The sequence below is a fragment of the Pelobates fuscus genome, chromosome 5 (genome assembly GCF_036172605.1).
Source record: "Pelobates fuscus isolate aPelFus1 chromosome 5, aPelFus1.pri, whole genome shotgun sequence".
In the NCBI taxonomy this organism is placed as follows: domain Eukaryota; kingdom Metazoa; phylum Chordata; class Amphibia; order Anura; family Pelobatidae; genus Pelobates; species Pelobates fuscus.
Window position 1 is genome coordinate 345,068,375 of NC_086321.1, and position 21,698 is coordinate 345,090,072.

Consider the following 21,698-nt stretch of genomic DNA (forward strand, 5'->3'; position numbering starts at 1 on the left):
TACACAGTGACACAGGAACAATAGGTAGATGAGGACCCTGCTCAAAAGAGCTTATGGTCTATAGGAGGTGGTGTACAAAAACACCATAGGGCAAACAAGGTGGAAAAGTAGCAGAGCTGGAGGAGAGTGTGGAGTCCACAGCACCAATTGCTACAGATGAGATGCACACAACGGAAGGTTTCTTAACAACCATTACATCAGAAAAGATTTTTAGGAGAGCTAGAGACAGATATGGATAGGTATAGATAATTTACTCTGGGAGTCCATTAGCATTTCTGGACAGATGTTCAGATTGTTAAATAGAAGCTCCCAGAAACATTGTGTAGAATAGTATTTACAGAACAAAGAAGAAAAAATCTGCAGGTTAGAATTGCTAGTGGGGAAGGAAGGAAATGCTAGTGGGGAAAAAAAACAAACAAATTTTATATTAAAAAACAAAACAATGGGGGCGGGGCCTAACCGTCATGGCGGCAAGACGTGTCTCTCAGGAGCTCCCGCTCAGCGAAACCCTAACAAGCGACCTACGGCAGTGTCTCAAGGCAAAAACGACGACAAAATATACCCACATGCTCCCTGCAACTGAGGGCATGCAGGGTGAGGGTGAGAGACCCACTCGAGACCCGCCGACACGACAACTGACAGTGCGGCCTAGCAAACAACGGGCGGGAGAGACGGCCGCTCTCCCGACCCAGAAACACTCAGATGACAGGATGAGCAAGCCCCGTTACCCCCCCTCTGGACCAGCGGGGGAGATCCCGGTCCACCCAGCGGAGACAAATCAAACCAGACCTCGCAAGCGAAAGGCGAGTGCAGAGCTTTGCCCAAGATGGAGGACACTGCAGGCGCTGAGAGCCCCACAGACGCTGTATCTGACGTCCTAGCAAGGATCAACAGACACTTTGAACGGTTCTGGAAGCAGCTGGAGCGCAGGCTACGCCAACCTGCCCCGCCACGCAGCACTGACCCGTTCACACAGAACCCGCAGCCGAACAGGCGGCCGGTGGCCCTGCACCAGGACACTCGTGCAACACCACGGAAGGCGAGTAAGCCTCACGTGCAGCAGAGTCACTCACACGCAAGCTTCAGGCAAGCCATCCAAACTAAGCACAGCAGAAGGGGTCCCTTGGTGGCAACGTCAAGCCCCCAGAAAGAAAATATACATGACACACCACCTTGACCCTCATCTACGGGGAGAAAGGCTGCAACATGGAGGAGGCCCTGAGTGGAACCCAGAAAGCAACCCCCTAGACATCAGCACGGCCCAGATGGTGAGAATAAGCGGCTATCACCGAGCGGAGCCCAGCCAGGGCATTGGGTGAAGACACCATGATAAGGGGACTGCCTAACACCGGGTGGCCAGCAGATGATACGAGCTTAACATGCCTACCACTGCATACTGAACAAGGAGCACCGCACCTGCCTACTCATGTGACTTTACTTTAGTTTTACATTAATTCTTAAGCACTTGCTTTCCTTTTATTTTCTTCTATTTTATTAAGCATGCCTTACTTAGCCGAATGTGATCCCCTATAGATATCCGGTCCCAGGCTAGATTGTTCTGGGTAACATGCATAGCCTGCCTATACTCCTGCTGTACCTAGGCTAACCTCTCTTGTCCATACCACTTTCAGTCCATGTAAGCTCTTTAGAAAATATTCCTGATTTTCACACTTCCGACACCCTTATAAAGATTGTTTCACTATATTGAACCTACTCTGATATTGCTAAAACTCGTGCTGTTAACTATTGCTATGTAAATGCTTAATATGTAGTAAAAACATAACATGGTGTACGTGTAGCATAGGCGACCTAGCTGAGCGACCAGCATCATTACTTAATTTTATCTTACTTGGACGAATCAACTGTTTAGTTAATCTGTTTAATATAAAATTTGTGCAAATTATCATACCACTATCTACCTTGAAAGAAACTTGAATTACGCTGTTGTGGCGCTTGTTTGAAATACTGTGTTTATCTGCACTACAAAAATAAAGAATTAAAAAAACAAAAAAAAAAAACAATATAGGGGGGCGGGGCCTGACCGCCAAGCTGTAGAGACGCGTCTCGCATGAGCTCCTCACTACACTGGCAGAAAAGCGATTTTATTTAAGCGGAATTAAAACAGACAAAAGCCTGCTACAGCCTTACCTACCTCGGAACCGAGCAGCGAGGTACTGCCGACGGCAGAAGCTCGACTGGAGCCAACAAGAGGCACGCTCGGAGCCATGCGGCCTGCTGACCACCGGGCGGGAGGGGCGGCCGACCTCCCAGCTCTGAGAGGCACAGGGGCTTACAAGGTAGAGCAGACACCCCGCTACCCCCCCTCTGGACCGGCGGGGGTAATCCCGGTCCAACCCTGGGGGAACACCCTCACCCACAGCACAGGAGAGACAGAATGTCTACAGTTGAGGGCACGGCCTCCGACCTAGCCAACATGGCGGATGCCACGAGGCACCCTGACACTGCAGCAGTGTGGGCGGACATCGGGGCCAGGCTGGACAGAGCCTTTGCAACCTTCTGGCACAAACTGGAGGAGAGGATGCAGCTTAATGCCCAACAGCAGCCAAACGAACACTCGCCTCCAACACCGCCAATACACAAGCGACGGATGCCTGTAGTCCAAGCACAGATGAAGGGCCCAAAATGGCCGCGAGGCTGGAAGTCCCCAGCGCAACGGCTGAGAGCTGCACACAAAACACAGCCACTCAAAACCAAGCCTGGGACCCACGGAACATCCACAGCACATGCTGTAACACCGGCAGCCACTGCGGCGACCTACTACCCTGGTACAGTGGCGAAACGGATACTCACCCCTCCGGCCCGTAAAAAGCAACATGGCCCCCAAAACGAGACCTGGGGCTGGAGAGCGACCATGCGATGCCCCTTCCCAGCCCTGACATACTTCACGGAGCTGCCCAACACCGGGATACCTGTGTTGGGAGTCGGCTGATAAGAGTCCAGGAGCCAGGGGTGCTAGCACTTCCTCTTAAATGTCTGTGCCCCTCTCAAACACACAACGCATAAAGAGAGCCCAACTCTTAATTTTGCCTCCCTGTCTCCCTGCTTCCAGGACTTGATATGAGAGGGAGCCCCCTGGGACATTTCAGAGACCTACCTACCTACCAATGCCTCTTATTTTATCAATGCAGCTTATCTTTAGGTGCACTACCAATCTGCACCTAATATGTCTCCCACGACAACATGTCAACCAAGCACCATGTGTAATATGCCTCTGTTATCTACTATGTCTGTTTATATTATCAGTTAATCAACTACACTGAAGCGATAACATTCAATATATGTGGTGGGCTGACAGATAGCGATATAAAGCAAATGTCTCACTGTGGCAACCAGCGACATATTTTGCGCGTTTTGTAATACTGTTCTCCTGTTATAACTCTATAATTTTAATCCTATAAGCCTGTTACTTAACTTCATTAAGCAAAATTTTCATTATTAAGCAATGCAAACACGCTACACATATTTAGCATATGCTGGATTTATACAATACGGCTAGCATAACAACCACTTAGTCCTTGCCTAACAAGACTAGAGATATGTCTGACCATCTCGCTAGTCAGCTTAGATTATGTTTAATTGTACAGCTTCGCTGGTATAACGATTACACATGTCAGGTTTTCCCTCTTTGCCACCCCTCTGAACACCCTCCTTTGACATGTGCAACTCGCTAATTCACTTAACCCAATTGTGAACCTAAACTACTGAACTATTGATATATAAAAAAAAAAAAAGTGCCTGAATAGCAAATGCCATGACTTGTATTATCAATGTTTACTAACTGTCCCTGATGTCGCTGTTGTGGCGCACCAAGGCTTCATGTTAACTCTGCGCACAAATAAAATAAAGAATTAAAAAAAAAAAAAAAAAAAAAAAAACAATATAAAAACAACATAATGGTAACCTAACCTAAACATTGCGCCTAACCTATTTTGGCACTTGGGTTTCCCCTGTCCCAGACATGATACTAGCACACTGCACAGGTATAATGTTACCTAGCTTTGCTTAAAGATTCTGCAGTCAATGGCTTTTTTCTCTTGTTTATATTCTACTCTACATACCTGCTTATATAGCTAAAGTTACACGTGGGTAATTAAACTGCCACCAACAAGCTACAGTAGTGCGTATTTAGAAAACACAGCTTATTAAGAGACCCATTCATAAAACAAGTAGGTCTTTAGACAAGAAGCTTCAAACTTCCTAGGACACAAGACGCACACTGGTAAGCATATGAGCCAGTTCTTCTTACAAGAAAATACTTGGCTTTGCACTCCATGTGCTTGCATGATATGTATCCAACACAAATTTATCAGACAGAAATTAAAATGTAAAAAATATACATGTCTGAAGTGCCTACCATATTTGTCGTTCAGATCCTCAAGAAGGGATAATCCACTGGAGCAGAACTCGGGAGTCATATAAATGACTTTAAACTTGCCTCTGGTCAATAAGATGAGAAATACAATGAACACAGCCTTTATCAGCGTATACAATAGAATTGGTATGTCTTTTTCATGACACGTTCACTACATTGCAATTGATTTTACCGCCACTTGCTATACATATGACCAAGGCAGTGCATACGGCGCTACGGAATCTGATGGCGCTTTATAAATAATAAAATAATAATAATAAAGGCAATAAAATAGGTCATTGGCAAAATCGCTAGTTGGAGTTAGTGGAGCATTTGAGGGGTTGTAATCAGCAGTAGATGCTGCAGGTTTACTGAAAGACCTATAAGTCAAAGTAAGGACTACGTTTTATTAAAGTTTTTATAAGTAGATCAACAGTTTGTGGTTTTTATATAACAAACTTACCACTATTTGGAATATGATGGCACTCAAAGAAAATTAATACTGAACGAGCAATACTGAAACATTTCAAAGGAGCTAAACAAAAGGATGTTGCTGTAGCCAAGTGGAAGACTGTGATGGAAGTGATTAAACAAAAATATTGAATATTTGAAAAATGTAAAATAAAATAAATGTACTGGCGCAAATCGTTAAAATAAATGCTCATGTGATTAAGAACATGATTGGTATCTATGTATGCATATGAGACTGCTTGACAATCAGAGACAAACCATGTGCAAAATGTATGGAAATATAAAGCGGCTCTGTCATCTCAAACACACCCTTCTCCTATTGTTTCCACTATCAGAATCTCTTCTTTTGTTCTTGATTTCTGATCTATTTCTCTATAAAGTAAGTAGGGACTGACAGTTGTGACAAAATGATGGCGCTTAAGGCAAGCTCCACTTCCTTTGTCAAGCTAACAAGTGGGGAAGCTTGCCGTAAGCTACACTCTTTGTCAAGATGGCAAAGTGTAGGAAAAACACATAAGACAAAGTAGTCCCGAGTTTGTCTTATGATTTAAAGAGAACTAGATCAGAAATAAAGAAAAAAAAAAAAGAACAGATCCTGAAATACGAAGAGAAGAGGAAACAATAGGAGAAAGGTAAGTTTTAGGTGACAAAGCCACTTCAAACAGAGAGCAATGGCAGCAAAATAAGTCGTCATCCAGACTTTTTTTTTAATGAAGTATGCACGGGCAAGCTAGGCTGAACAAAACCAGTGATACAGCCAGGATGTGTGTAAAAAGATAGCTGCCAAAATATACCTTCTATCACTTTACAGAGCAGTTCCACTCGTGCTAAGAAATGCTGGATGAAAGAGTAATGGCCACTTCTCTGAAAGTGACAGATAGCTACAATCCATCGATCCAGTTTAATAACCCCTTAAGGACCAAACTTTTGGAATAAAAGGGAATCATGACATGTCGCACATGTCATGTGTCCTTAAGGGGTTAATGAGCCGACATGTTTACTGGGTTGCTGGGTGCGGGGGGGGGGGGGGGGGGGGGAGTATGAATTAGATTTACTTCCATTCCCATTCCATCTCTATGGTGACATCGTCAATGTGAGACACCCTGGGCACACTCATGCATGCCAAACAACCTGCTTACAGAACACAGTACCAGCACACACATGCTCAGCATTCCTTCGAAAGTACCCTTACTCACTAATGTGCATGGCATCATGGGGATTAAATTAATTTGCACTATATGCTTTGACTATTCTGTCTTGGCATGCAATAAAAAAAACAAAAACATTTTTTAAAAAGCTAACTTTTTGAGTTGTTAGGTTTGTCAACAACATCAGTTGTCACAGTAGTCCTTTAAACCTCTGACTGACAAGTATATTTCAGACAATATTTAAAGGTCTGAAAATGTAAATCGTAACTTCTGAAACTCATCTTTAGGTTCTATGGAAATATATAATTACATATCCAGTATAATCTGATGTACCGTATATACTAGAGTATAAGCCGAGTTTTTCAGCCCCTTTTTTGGGCTGAAAAACCCCAACTCGGCTTATACTCGAGTCAAGGTCTGTATTATGGCAATTTGCATTGCCATAATACAGACTGGGGGAGAGGGGGGCTGGCAGAGCTGTAACTTACCTGTTCTGCAGCTCCTGTCAGCTCTCTCCTCCTCTGCGCCGTCCGGTCAGCACCTCGGTCAGCTCCCAGTGTAAATCTCGCGAGAGCCGCGGCTCTCGCGAGACTTACAGTGTAAGCTGACAGAAGAGCAGAACGGACGGCGCGGAGGAGGAGAGAGCTGACAGGAGCAGCAGAACAGGTAAGTTACAGCTCTGCCAGCCCCCCTCTCCCCCCCACTGAACTGCCACTGGACCACCAGGGAAGGAGAGCCCCCCTCCCTGCCATGTATCAAGCAGGGAGGGGGGACGAAAAAAAAAATATATAAATAAAATAAGAAATAATAATAAAAAAAAAAATTAATAATAACAAAAAAAAGGGGTATAAGGACCACTATGGGAGGGGGGGGGGGGGTATAAGGACCACTATGGGAGGGAGGGGGTGGGTTAAGGACCACTATGGGAGGGAGGGGGGTATAAGGACCGCTATGGGAGGGAGGGGGGGTATAAGGACCACTATGGGAGGGAGGGGGGGAATAAGGACCACTATGGGAGGGAGGGGGGTATAAGGACCACTATGGGAGGGAGGGGGGGGATAAGGACCACTATGGGAGGGAGGGGGGATAAGGACCACTATGGGAGGGAGGGGGGGATAAGGATCACTATTGGAGGGAGGGGGGGTATAAGGACCACTATGGGAGGGAGGGGGGGTATAAGGACCACTATGGGAGGGAGGGGGTGGGATAAGGACCACTATGGGAGGGAGGGGGGTATAAGGACCACTATGGGAGGGAGGGGGGGGTATATGGACCACTATGGGAGGGATGGGGAGGGATAAGGAACACTATGGGAGGGAGAAGGGGGATAAGGACCACTATGAGAGGGAGGGGGTGGGATAAGGACCACTATGGGAGGGGAGGGGGAAGTAAGGACCACTATGGGAGGGGAGGGGGAAGTAAGGACCACTAGGGGAGGGGAGGGTAAGGACCACTAGGGGAGGGGTGAGTCAGGACCACTGGGGGGGGGGGGGTGAATGAACACGGGGGTGGGGAGGTAAGGACCACTGAGGGAGGAGGAGGGGAAGTCAGGACATATGGGGGGGGAGGGGGCGGCAAAATTTTGTTTGCCTACGGCGGCAAATATCCTTGCACCGGCCCTGCACACACTGCATTCACACACTGCATTCATACACACACACACTGCATTCATGCACACACACACTGCATTCATGCACACACTGCACTCATACACACACGCTGCACTCATACACACACGCTGCACTCATACACACACGCTGCACTCATACACACACGCTGCACTCATACACACACACATACGCACACACTGCATTCATTATACACACACTGTAAATAAATATTCAATTAATATATTTTTTTTAGGATCTAATTTTATTTAGAAATTTACCAGTAGCTGCTGCATTTCCCACCCTAGTCTTATACTCGAGTCAATAAGTTTTCCCAGTTTTTTGGGATAAAATTAGGGGCCTCGGCTTATATTCGGGTCGGCTTATACTCGAGTATATACGGTACTTTCACTCCAGTATTCCTGCTGTGCTATATATATATATATATGTATATATATATATATATATATATAGGTGTTTGGATACCCTGGATTGAAAGTACAGATCATTCCTTCATCCAATGATTCATACATCAAGGTATATCAATTAGAAGAATAATTATAAAGTAGAGCTGCATTACACATTTTCCATAAGTATCCCCAGTTGAAGGGGGGGGATCTAATAACCCTCCTTCAATATATCCCATGACAGAAATCAATCTGATCTGCATGCTCACATTTAAATATATCTATAAATTGTGCCTATCAAGAGAAAGCCAGGTGCACATTGGTAATTACTCCAGTGGGAGAAAACGTGGGGAGTAGATATTTTAATAGTGACCTGTCAATGAATCTGAGAACCTATTTTTAAGAAAGGAGGGGGGTAAATAGCATTGAAGTCAATAAAAAACACGTAAGGAGAAGAATTATATCCAGAATAAAAACACTCATAATTCTGTATATTTAATAAGTAATGCTAAAGTTGTAAAACAAAAAATTCAAAAAAAAAGCATAAAAATCTTTTTATATTTTATAAGAACTGATTTACTAATAAGATTTCAAAAACAAAACCTTTTTAATGCCACAACGTAGCTAGATGTGGTATGAATTAAAAAATGTTGGCTTTTAAACTGATGGTGCTTTTGTAGGTTAAATAACATTTTGAAATGATTTTCCACATTCAGTACAAAGTACACAAGGCACCTCTCAAACACAAAGACTGGTAGTCGAGTTGGGAGGATAACATGTAATAGAGGGTAATATTGGCGACCCCAGGATTAGGAATACCTGCGTGATGACTATATTACTCTTCATTGTCCATAATACATTTGACAAAACTTTACTTACGCCTTGATGTCATGCATAACATTTTTTGACTGTGCAGACCCAACAAAACAAGAAGGAATGTTTGACATCCTGCCAATTAAAAGAAAGGGAAAGGAGGGACAAATATATAATGTTAATGGGAGAAGACAAAAAAAAAACCCAAAACAACAAAAAATTTAATACAAGAGTGTCTGATTCACAGCAGGCAGAAGTGACAAACTATCATTGTCAGTAACAATTCTTAGCAGTACCAATTGAAGAGATTACTATTATTAATTAGATGAATGCCCTGCATAATACAGGACTTATTCCAGGCACTAAAACAACAGTAATTACTTCAAACATTTTGCTTTATGTTCTTCATTATTATCAACTTGAAAAATTCAGAAGGGAATTTGGTCCGATAACAAGACTAGGAAATAGGAATTAAAATAGAAATGAAAATGTGATGTGTGCCCAAATGTCAAATATGCTACTTAGATGGACACTATAGTCACCAGAACAACTACAGCTTACTGTAGTTGTTCTGGTAAGTATAGTCAGTCCTTGCAGGCATTTTGTTGTTAACACTGTGTTTTCAGAGAAAATGCAGTGTTTACGTTACTGCCTAGGGACACCTCCAGTGGACAATCCTTAGATGGCTACTAGAGGTGTATCCTGCGTCAGTGCCGCACAGTATGCAGCACTGACATTCAGTGTCTCCACCCTCTGCATGGAGACACTGAACTTTCCTAATAGAGATGCACTGATTCAATGAATCTCTATGAGGAGATGCAGATCGGCCAGGGCGGTGTTTGGCACTGCCCCCCAGCCTGCATACTTGGCTGAAATCATCCAAATTACCAATCCTATGGGAAAGCATAGTAATTGACTGAGATCATCACTTCTGATGATGTCAGCCAAGGAGGCAAATTAGAGCCAGAGCCAGCAACAGACTAGAATATAGGTAAGACTTTACTACATTAAGGGGGGCAATGGGGCTAGATAGTGTTTTTAACACCACTCTATAATGTTCCTTTAAAGATATTTTAGGTAACTATACAGCATATTTTTGTTTCTATATATATTTTTTTAAACGATCCAACTATTCTGAGAATAAGCCGAAAGGTGAGTATATAATGCACACACCTATGGTTTGTGTACTTGTTGACAGAGTACACTGTACAGTATAGAAGGTTACTTAGAGTAAAAGGCCATAAAATAAGGCTCTGACCACAAAACAAACTATGAGACAGCCAAGTAGAAGTAATCAGCAACCATTGGGAATGATTCAATGTACATTATAGGCAAGATCCAACCCACTTTATCAATGCATTGTGGAAATACAACAAAAAATAAACACTTAGCAAGCTAATAGTGTGTGCAGCCCAGCTTCAATTCATTTTAAATTAATTCATATTTTTTTTCATAGTAAAAAGGGGACGATTTTTTGTTGTTGCTAAAATGGGTAAGTAGCCTTGTACTATTGAAAACTGTATTGTGTGTGTGTGTGTGTGTGTGTGTGTGTGTGTGTGTGTGTGTGTGTGTGTGTGTGTGGTTCCCTAATCTGTATTTAATTATTTTTATTTCAGTGAAGCTACAAGCTGTTGTTGTCCAGGATCTTTCACAGAAATATGTAAAAGAACCCACATTTGTCATTATGGATGTGTACATTATGTACAGGATCTTGCAAGTTACTGCAGCTATAAAAAGCTGGATGGTGAGAGATATACGAAGTTACTTCCATTAAAACCTAAATAAAAGAATCATTGGTGGCATAAAGAACTCAAAGTATTACTTTCAAAAAATAAATCCGTGCAAGAATCAAATGTATTACTTACTCAAGCTGCAACACTTGGTCTTCCATCAGAGAAATAAGGGGACAAATCACAATGCCAATGCCACAAGTATAAACAGGGGCAAACTGGTAACACAAACTTTTTCCATAGCCTACAAAGGAAACAAAAAAAATCTCAATAATATAAATAATCCACTATTTATCTCTCTAATTGGAACTTAACAAGTAAAGATTATACAGCCATCGTCATTTCAAACAATATGTGACAAACTCTGATCTCCAGCCACAAATCTATGACCCATGACTTGAGTGCATCCCATCCCCTTAATATAAATTACAGATAATTAAGTACGCTTGGTGTAGATGTAAAGACTTTCGTTGAACACGCATGCACCAATGAGTCTCGTTCATTTCTTAGCAGGAGTGCTTTGTATACATGGTGCTGAGCTACAGCTGTATGTGCTTTACGACAAGGGACAGCACGTTATCAGTATCCTGTGTGCAAGGTAACATTCCTGACTCAACCAGCTTGACAGCAAAAATATAGAAGAAAAAAAAAACACAAAAAGTATGAAAAACATTTTTACAGACTGAACAACCAATATGTCAATCTTGGATACTTTTTTCAAGATCGTCGGCAGCTTGCATACCAGTGAATACTGTAACCAGTGTCTCATACTGCGTATCTATCTTTTAATTGAATAAGACTTGCTGTGTTACAAAAGGCAAATATTCAATACATTGCCCCCACAGTTTATTGGCAGTGAAATAGCTAGTCCTATCGGTTGAATGTGTAAACCCGTGTAATCATCACAGACAACTTTATCGCATCTTCCTGGAATTTTAGAAAAAATATAAATTAAAAACCCAAATATTAAAAAAAGAATGTATGCCATGTTCACCTTGATGGGTGAAAGTTTACTTACCAGTTGCCATGACTACTAGGTTGTCTCTTCTTTCTTTTAAAACGGAATGAATGACTTTCCATTGAACTCTAAAAATAATACATTAAAGGGAAAAAAAACAAAAAAAAGTTTAAAACACATTACCTCAATTCAACCCATGACTCACAAAGAAATACAAGACCGACCTGCATTGGCAAACACAAAATGTAAAGTACCAAGCTTCTCTCAAAGGATGGAGCAGCAAGTTGGAAGTTAGACAAATGTGATCTCTACAATGTGATACTGAAATTGCTATCAAATTTATAGGATATGTTAATCGCTGACGGTTGAGATTTTATGGTATATTGATTATAGAAAGTCTCATAGGTAACATACATGTGGTTCAGAGTTTCCTCCAAGATCCCATTTCCTCTTTTGCTACTTTGGCAAATCAAATTAAAACAGGTTTCCGTCATATTCCGCACAGAAAATACTCTTTAAACTGAAAAGGGCATTTAGGTTAAAAAGAAAGCTAATGTAATGCCCTATTTTTGTACATTGTAGCATACAGTTGGCTACTATAATGAAAATATTTTGTGTCTAGATTTCCTTGATAACCAGGGCATACTCACGGCTTAAAACGTGAATGGCCAAAATAGGTCTTTAAGCACGAAATTTGGTCCAGAGTTGGTTCAGGCACAGACGGATCTGTTAAAAATGTAAAGATGTAGTTGTTTACAAATGGCATTAATCACTGTTGAAATTGATTTGCAATTGAAAGACAAAGATCATTTCTCATTTCATGGGAAAAGCAACATTTTTTGTCAATATTATAGAAACAGGTTAGGGCTTATTTTTATTAAATTTTAGGACAACAAATCAAAAACAGCCAAATAGACTTCCTGACAATTCACACTTCAGTAAATACATTCAGCATGCAGTTTGTAAAAGGTTAATAATATTACACAACTCTTCAAATCCATGTTTCCATTTAATCTCATGCATACAGATCAAAAACACAGAAAGAAAAAAAAAAATGTCAAAACCTTCTCTTATTCCCGTTAAAGGGACAGCCAAAGCACCAAAACTACTTCACTGTAATGAATTGATTTTATTTATAGAATGTAGATGCAGCCCCAGAAGCCTTGCTGCTGCAGACAGTTTTGTTTCCAAGAAACATTCTATTTTGCAATTTTCATACCTACTAGTTGCTGTCGGACAGAAAGGCTCCAGACTAAAATAGATTCAGTGCAAAAAACCTAAAATAAACAGACTGTTGTGTGCTGCATAAAAATATAGTGGCTCAATAAGTATATTCCTGAGCATATGACATATTTATGATAATTTAAATATAAATTATTCACAGGCATTACAAAATAAAGTACAATGATTCAGCTGTGAGGCCCTAATCATGTACCGGTATATTACAAGATTACGGACAAAACGTTTGATCCAGAATAAAACATTTTTTGTATCAACATAAATAGTGTTGACTGTGGACCACTAACTTCCTGGTGGGTGGAAGATCCCCCTCCACAGTGCCCCAATGTATACATGATTTGTGTGCAGCACACAATTTATTTTGATAATTTAAAGATAGTCATACCCCAATCATCTTCATCCTCCTCTTCAATGCCTTCATCGTCGTCGTCATCTAAAGCGTTGATCACTTCTTTGTCAAATGTCTGATCTTCCTGCAGATACTTTATATCATCCTCCATTATTTCCTCACTCTTGTCCAGCATATCTAAGGTCTGTAACACATATATCACAACACATGTAAAGAAATATGCATTTTAATGATAGGGATATGTCATCAATAACATCCTAAGCACATGGAGTAGAATATCCTATATCTATCTATCTATCCAGGTTTATGAGTAGAAAAGGAAAAAAAACACACTGTCCTATGTTTAGATTATTCTTAAAACATAACTTTTGATAATAGAAAATAAAAAAGTGAAAAAGACACATTTAAGAATAGACAACTATTACTTAACAGAATCCTAAACGTGTTATAATGGAATTTATATACGGTCGGGGTATATGTATATATATATATATATATATATATACACACACACACACACACATATATATATACTTGTGCTCGGAATTTAAATACGTAATGGATAGTAACTGTGAGCAAAGTTGGTTGTGGTGTGCCGAAACCAACGTACGAGTGGGCCTGTAAATAAAAGAGGGCCCACCAAGGAGAATGTAATTATAACAGGGTGTAGGTGGGTGGGAACAATCAGCTGAAAGGCAGAGGTGAGTAGGGGCTGGGAGTTTAAGTAGGGGACTTACTCCTCCCACAAATTCAGGCCTCCACAAGTTCAGGCCTTTTAACATATACACACACACACATATATATCACTTAAAATAAGTATTAAAAATGGACAAAAATGTCCTAGGCAGAATGTCCATGTAGACAGACCATAGGAAGGGATATCTTCACTGGGAATTAAAGTATCAAGTAGTATGGTGATATACAGGTTTTAGAATGAGACTAAGTAACTTGTTAATGTTGCAATAAAGTATAAAGATGCTTGTAGCAACATGAAGAGCATAAGTGCAATTTGTCTGAACACAAAGGTTCATTAGCAACTGTTACAATAGTACTAAAATCCAAAAGATAAGCCCAGCAAGAAATGCATATCACCTAAACAGTTATAACTGTTATCAGGACGGTATAAGTTGTGAAATGCCTTTCGATAGAACGATACTTTACAGAGGAATTTTCCCAGGTCTGCTTACAAACTCCAAGCATTTACAAAATTGCACAAACGCTGGAGAATTAAATACTGTTAGTGCTAGTAAACGTTAAATGGGAGATCCAAGAGTTATTTCTGATAAATGTTTTATTGTTGTTGTTCATCTGTGCCTTCGAGGGCACCTATCGATTTAAATAAATAAACTAGCTTCCTAACAAAAGAGCCCCCTGCAAGACGCAACTATGGATCCACTAAATAGCATATAAATGACGGCAGTATATATACATATATAAATATGATTGCCGTGGTCTGCAGACGGCTAGACAGTACGAAGCCCCAAGCCACCCCAAGTATTACAATAATGTTTAAATAAATTCTCTAAGTTAATTCAAAAGATAAGTATCAAAATAAGGGAGGTCAGAGAAATTGCTTCGAGAGGCTGAGGTTGTCCTGTGTTAAGCCCCGACTTAACACAGAGAATTTATTTAAACATTATTCTAATACTTGGGGTGGCTTGGGGCTTCGGACTTTCTAGCCGTCTGCAGACCACGGCGATCATATATATATATACTGCCGTCATTTCTATGCTATTCAGTGGTTAACCCCTTCACGGCCCTACGATTTGTTCTATATTAGCTTCCACTATATCTAATTTTGTATACTTATCCAGGTTGTTATACTTATTTTTATGTGTTTTGTATCTTTCCCGTATTCTTTATTGTTTGCATCAATAACATCTACTCTGTAAAAAGGATATGTACAATGATCGTGCCCCAAACTGAGATCCCATTCATCTAAAATATTCTGTAGATCTTTTCTCCAGCACCACCAATAGCTCAAAGACCAACTACAGGGTTTAGGTAACAAAACCACTTCTATAATTTGAAATGGTTTTGGTGCTTAGAGAGTCTCTTTAAACTCCTGCTAATCCTAAACCCTGACACTAATCACATCCTCAACCCACCATCCTTACCTTAACACAGTAACACAACCGTTTTTGCCCCTATACTCTTAACGCTAATTCTGACACTCCATGTGTTCACAGTACTGTATTTTCATAGTAAAACTTAAATTTTAAAAAAAAGGGTGCATTCCTACACTATGCGTACAGATTGCAACAATACAACCAGAAATACTTAAATAAAGGTGCAATTATTATTATTTATGCCTGCAATGTCCTTTTGATAAATGAGTGAGTAATATACTGTATCAGAAATGTGGTGCCACACGTAAGACATAAATGTGGACCTGGATGCACTTGAAGAAAATCAATTTGTAGCATAGAAACATAGAAACATAGAATGTGACGGCAGATAAGAACCATTCGGCCCATCTAGTCTGCCCAGTTTTCTAAATACTTTCATTAGTCCCTGGCCTTATCTTATAGTTAGGATAGACTTATGCCTATCCCACGCATGCTTAAACTCCTTGACTGTGTTAACCTCTACCACTTCAGCTGGAAGGCTATTCCATGCATCCACTACCCTCTCAGTAAAGTAATACTTCCTGATATTTTTAAACCTTTGTCCCTCTAATTTAAGACTATGTCCTCTTGTAGTGGTAGTTTTTCTTCTTTTAAATATAGGCTCCTCCTTTACTGTGTCGATTCCCTTTATGTATTTAAATGTTTCTATCATATCCCCCCTGTCTCGTCTTTCCTCCAAGCTATACATGTAAAGATCCTTTAACCTTTCCTGGTAAGTTTTATCCTGCAATCCATGAACCAGTTTAGTAGCCCTTCTTTGAACTCTCTCTAAGGTATCAATATCCTTCTGAAGATATGGTCTCCAGTACTGCGTACAATACTCCAAGTGAGGTCTCACCAGTGTTCTGTACAATGGCATGAGCACTTCCCTCTTTCTACTGCTAATACCTCTCCCTATACGAGCACTATAAGCAAACCTATAGGTTAACCCATGGAGGTAGGCAGAGGGAATTTTTCTTTCAATCTTTAATGGGTTACTCCAGGCATCACAATGACTACAGAGCATATCATGGTGCCATCTCCCGGTAATGGGACACACCCTTTTGTACCTTGGTCTCCTCTGCAGCAGGCTTACGACATCAGACATCTGCAGAGCCGCAGAACCCGGACGCCGATTGTGAAATTCATTCATTCATTGGCTGAGAGCATCAGGTGATCACTCTCAGCAAATGATTGAACAAACGATTAATCTAGGCATTGAAATATGCACAGAATTGACATTAGCCAGCCCGGAACGCTTGCCCTAGCTGCCTAATGACCCCCCAATGATTGCTGCTGGAGGTGGAGTTACAATTTACGGCAACGAAGGGATAACATTCTTTACGTGCAGTGTTTCATAGCGAAACACTGCACATACTGACTCCAAGCACCATAACCACTTCAAATCACTTTAATGCATTCATAAAATGCAAAACACTAAATCTTGCATGAGATTTACAAAGCCATCCAAGTTTGGCACAGTAATTGGTTAGCCATGCACAGTCAATCTGTCGGGGAGGGACAGCGGAATGCCGTAGAAGACATTCCACTTCTGAGAATATCTTGACTCCTGCCCCTAAGGTTAGCAATTAGAAACAACATTGAAAACACCTAACCAAGTAAAAGACAGAAAAAAAAGAATCAATGAAGAATTTCATAAACGTATCGGTACAGTCGGCTGATGTAACAAATGTTACATTCATCACTTGCAAAGTTAAGATATTAAATAATATTAAATACATATAATGCTAACCTCAAGCATCTCATTTTCCAGATCTTGGTCACTATCAATTACAAAGGATGGGTCAATTTCTTCATCAGTTTCAATAAACTCCTGCAGAGAGAGAAACATAAACCAGAGTCACAATTTATGATAAATATATTGGGAAGAAGTCAAAAAGTAAGTCGATATTAAACAACAGGATGCGAATCAAATATTTAACAATGTTAAACCATACTGTGAGGTGTGGACTAGCCAATAACCATGTATTTTATTTTAGTCTTCAATATTCATTTAACACTTCACATAATGGAGGCTTCCAATGAAACCTCCTCCAAAAATGATCCCAAAACAATTATCAGAGGCTGATCAAGTACCCTGCATAGGTAATTGAAATTAAAAAAAAATATGATCTTTGTCAAGATTGTGGAAAGAAGACGATGATTCAAAAATAAAAAATTCTTACTGTTCAGTATGAGGAGGGGGGTGGGCACACAAAGAGATAGAACACTCTATCAGAGAGGGGGGTTTCTCATGAAATCTAATATTTCAAATGTAGCTCCTGCTGAGAAAGCTCCCACATGCTAACTACAACCCAAATTAATCTATGCAACCTATGTTCATGTAAACTTCTAGCCATCAAGATACCCATGAGGCAAGACCAGAGCCACTGAGAGTAGGAGTGGACCTCACTTTACCTTCCCATCCCCCTTATTTTTGCTCTCTCTCCTCTTTCGTTTCTTCTTCCTCTTTCTTTTTACTCCTCTCATCCTCCTCCATGACCCGTATGATTCTTGTACACACTGAAGACCCTCCCCTCTTGCTCTATCTACCCACAGATAAGCAGATTTGATTGTGTGATGAGGGGCTGGGGGCAGTGTTTCTGAAAACAGGTAGATGAGTGGGATGGCCACCTCGGGGGCAGGAGACCACACTGTGGTGGGATGTGTAGAGATTCACAATCTCGACATGAGTCAAGCCTGCTCTCTATACTGCTTGATCTCCCCCATATCCCTATTGTAACACTATAACTCGGTAAACTTCACACTCACTAATACTGTATGCCCTTTCACACTCGCCAGATGCAACCGTTGAATGTATTAATACTATACCGTGTTTCTCCGAAAATAAGACCGGGTCTTATATTAATTTTAATCACAAAAAACACACTAGGGCTTATTTTCAGGGTAGGGCTTAGAGCCAGTCTGTCAGCCGGTGTCCGCGCTGTGTAACCCCACCAGAGACCCTCACATCCCCCTCCCTGTAATATTCTCCCCTCCCTCCCTCCCTCCCTGTAATACTCTCCCCCTCCCTCCCTCCCTGTAATACTCTCCCCCCTCCCTCCCTCCCTGTAATACTCTCCCCCCTCCCTCCCTCCCTGTAATACTCTCCCCCCTCCCTCCCTCCCTGTAATACTCTCCCCCCTCCCTCCCTCCCTGTAATACTCTCCCCCCTCCCTCCCTCCCTGTAATACTCTCCCCCCTCCCTCCCTCCCTGTAATATTCTCCCCCCTCCCTCCCTCCCTGTAATATTCTCCCCCCTCCCTCCCTGTAATATTATCCCCCCTCCCTCCCTCCCTGTAATACTCTCCCCCCTCCCTCCCTCCCTGTAATACTCCCCCCTCCCTCCCTGTAATACTCCCCCCTCCCTCCTTGTAATACTCCCCCCTCCCTCCTTGTAATACTCCCCCCTCCCTGTAATATTCTCCCCCCTCCCTCCCTCCCTGTAATATTCTACCCCCCCTCCCTCCCTGTAATACTCTCCCCTCCCTCCCTCCCTGTAATACTCCCCCCTCCCTCCCTGTAATACTCCCCCCTCCCTCCCTCCCTGTAATACTCCCCCTCCCTCCCTGTAAAACTCCCCCTCCTTGTAATAATCCCCCCCTCCTTGTAATACTCCCCCCCTGTAATACTCCCCCCTCCCTCCTTGTAATACTCCTCCCCCTCCCTCCCCCCTCCTTATAATACTCCCCCCTCCTTGTAAAAGTCCCTCCCTCCCTCCTTGTAATACTCCCCCACCCTCCCTCCTTGTAATACCCCCCCCTCCCTCCCCCCTTGTAATATTCCCCCACCCTCCCTCCTTGTAATACTCCCCCCTTGTAATATTCCCCCCTCCCTCCTTGTAATACTCCCCCCTCCATCTTCTCCTCACCTCCCCTGTAGCGTGGCCGAGCTCCTCTCCGGTCTGCGACCCGGCCGGACTGACCTGGAAGTGCACACTCAGTGTGCACTTCCTGTCAGTCCGGGCGGGTCGCGGACCGGAGAGGAGCTCGGCAACGCTACAGGGAAGGAGAGGTGAGGCAGTGCGGCAGCCGTCTGAGCGCTCTCTATAGAGCGCTCAGGCGGCTGAGGCATTTAAAGGGCCGGCGGGCGCCGGCCCTGCCTAGGTCTTATTTTCGGGGTAGGGCTTATATTGCAGCCCACCCCGAAAATTCAGCTAGGGCTTATTTTCGGGGTAGGGCGTATTTTCGGGGAAACACGGTATAATGTTTTTACGCACAAATGAGATCTGATGCCAGATAACTATCTTCAATGAGATAGACTCCTAGACCAAGGGGTTCCTGTATGCTCTTATGTATTATTGCTTTGTACCCATATATTGCCCACTGCTTGGTGGATAATACCTATTGTCTTTCTTTACTACTGGATTCTAATACGTTGTCTATCCTATATAACTTTTCAGAACTTTTATATTTCTGATGTAAAACTATAAAGATTGTCTAAAAAAAAAAAAAAAAAAAAGATACCCATGAGAAAAAAGAAATGAAACCATCCTTCTAAAGAATAGGAAAAAAACACTAAAGGTAGGATGGAAGGTCCAATCTTTTATAGACAATTTCATGTCTTAGATGGTCCTCTCAAGATATCCTGCTTTAGGGGAGTAATGGATGTAAGAATGATTTAGCATTAGAACATAACTTGATTCATAATTCAAAGACAATGCAAACATGTCCTTATGTGTACCAAAAATATATCTAATTTTCAAAGCAACATGAAAAAATAAAAAAATTAAAAATAGTCAGGCCTATTATATATGCATCGCAAACACCATACGGCCCTGGGGAACTAATTACAAGTCCAGTCTTCATATGAGATTATATTTTCATCACCAAACTAAGCCTGTAATCAAAACTACTGAAACAGAAAATGCTGGCCTGAGTCATGAAATTGCAAATCAATCAGCAACAACAGGCCCAGCTTAACCACTGGATGAGAGCGCTCTCCAGGCAAATAAGGTTTTAAGCAGCTGACAGTCTAACATACCAAAACCAGAGATTTTCCTATGCACATCATACACTACAAATAGATAGTCCAGACCGCCTTCACATATAGGCCGCATGTATTGGGTCTCCTGATAAAAGCTAAACTTCTCTTGGCTGGGTGTTTTCAAAAAGCGTCCTGCGAAAGATAGATTCTGGCCAGCTAAAACAGACTCTGTCCCGCTTCTTGAGAGACTTTCTGATAAGGAGTGAACTATCCTATTTATACTTATTCTAGAGGTTTTTTTTTAACCTATCGATTCTGCTATGTAGAGAGAGGAAAAAAAGCTACACCTTAGTTAAAGAATCATTGAGAGTGGCTCATAACGGGACCAAATTGTAAACATCTCTGCAGCTATAAAGCAGCCTAGGGATGTCAATCAGTCAGCCAAATGCTATCTGGGCTGCTTGTGGTCATTCTGTCCCAGCTGTGTTATTGGCATGTGACAGATTTTAAAACACCCAGAATTCAGCATTCTAAAAGAATGAAAGTACTTTATAAAATGTGTAAATGTGAAAAAGGATACCTCTTCTGACTTATCATTCTTATATTTTTGCTCCTCTTTGATTTCTTGTTCCATCATGGAAAGTTCTTCTTCACTGATGCCCAAAGTATTGAAGAAATCTTGTTCTACACGGGATTTAGGTCTCATGCTCTCCTCCAAATTTGCAGGTGGCACTTTATCAGGACCACTTACGGTCTCGGCACGTTCCACAACAGCCTCTTCCTTTTGGATGCAGTCTTCTAATGGACCGTTTTCTTCTCTGGAGGAATCCAGCAATATGTTCCTTAATTCATCGACTCTCTCCGAAAGATCACCCAGAATATCCGTAGCTCTGTAGAATTGAGCCATTTATGAACATTGATTGTAAGTCACCGAATTTATAAATCATTTACACAGGCAAGCAATGTTAACAAATAAAACTAAAATAAAAAATGTTTTAATTAAAAAGTACTACCTTTGAGCATCTTTACAGTTTCCAAAACTGCTTGGGACCTTGTCTACCAGATCAAGAAATTGCTGCGACAGACTTCTCAGCTGCTCTTTAACTTCCATGGGCTCAACATTTGTCCCTATAAATAACATGAAGTTACATAGTTACATAGATGAAAAGAGACTTGCGTCCATCAAGTTCAGCCTTCCCTTACCTAGCTTGAACATATCACGTTTTCACTTGTCTTATACATTTAAAATATGTGCAGCTATTACTAACGCCATGTTTGTTTCCGGCTGTAAAAAATGCCTTCTTGACCCCAAAATGGCAGCTAGACATCTCCTTGGATCAAGCAGCTATTACCCCACTAATTAGAAATTATATCCCTGTATGTTATGTTTTTGGAAGTATTTATCCAATTGCTGTTTAAACATCTGTATGGACTCTGATAAAACCACCTCTTCAGGCAGAGAATTCCACATCCTTATAGTTCTTACGGTAAAAAAAATAAATTTAAAAAATCCTTTGATTAAATCTCCTTTCTTTCAGTATAAATGTGTGACCTTGTGTCCTATGTATAG

General features: G+C 41.5%; 1 protein-coding gene across 1 annotated transcript in view; it reads right to left on the reverse strand.

Annotated features, from left to right (window-relative positions):
• Window positions 1-21,698, reverse strand: part of WRN (WRN RecQ like helicase) — an 87,746-nt gene that overhangs the window by 51,236 nt on the left and 14,812 nt on the right. The window contains exons 8-16 of the mRNA XM_063455829.1: window positions 21,142-21,256; window positions 20,709-21,018; window positions 16,956-17,036; window positions 13,131-13,278; window positions 12,157-12,232; window positions 11,567-11,634; window positions 10,684-10,792; window positions 8,885-8,953; window positions 4,376-4,458 (exon numbers count right to left, since the gene is read on the reverse strand). Coding sequence (XP_063311899.1) covers window positions 4,376-4,458; window positions 8,885-8,953; window positions 10,684-10,792; window positions 11,567-11,634; window positions 12,157-12,232; window positions 13,131-13,278; window positions 16,956-17,036; window positions 20,709-21,018; window positions 21,142-21,256 — 1,059 coding nt within the window. The remainder of the gene's footprint in view (window positions 1-4,375; window positions 4,459-8,884; window positions 8,954-10,683; window positions 10,793-11,566; window positions 11,635-12,156; window positions 12,233-13,130; window positions 13,279-16,955; window positions 17,037-20,708; window positions 21,019-21,141; window positions 21,257-21,698) is intronic.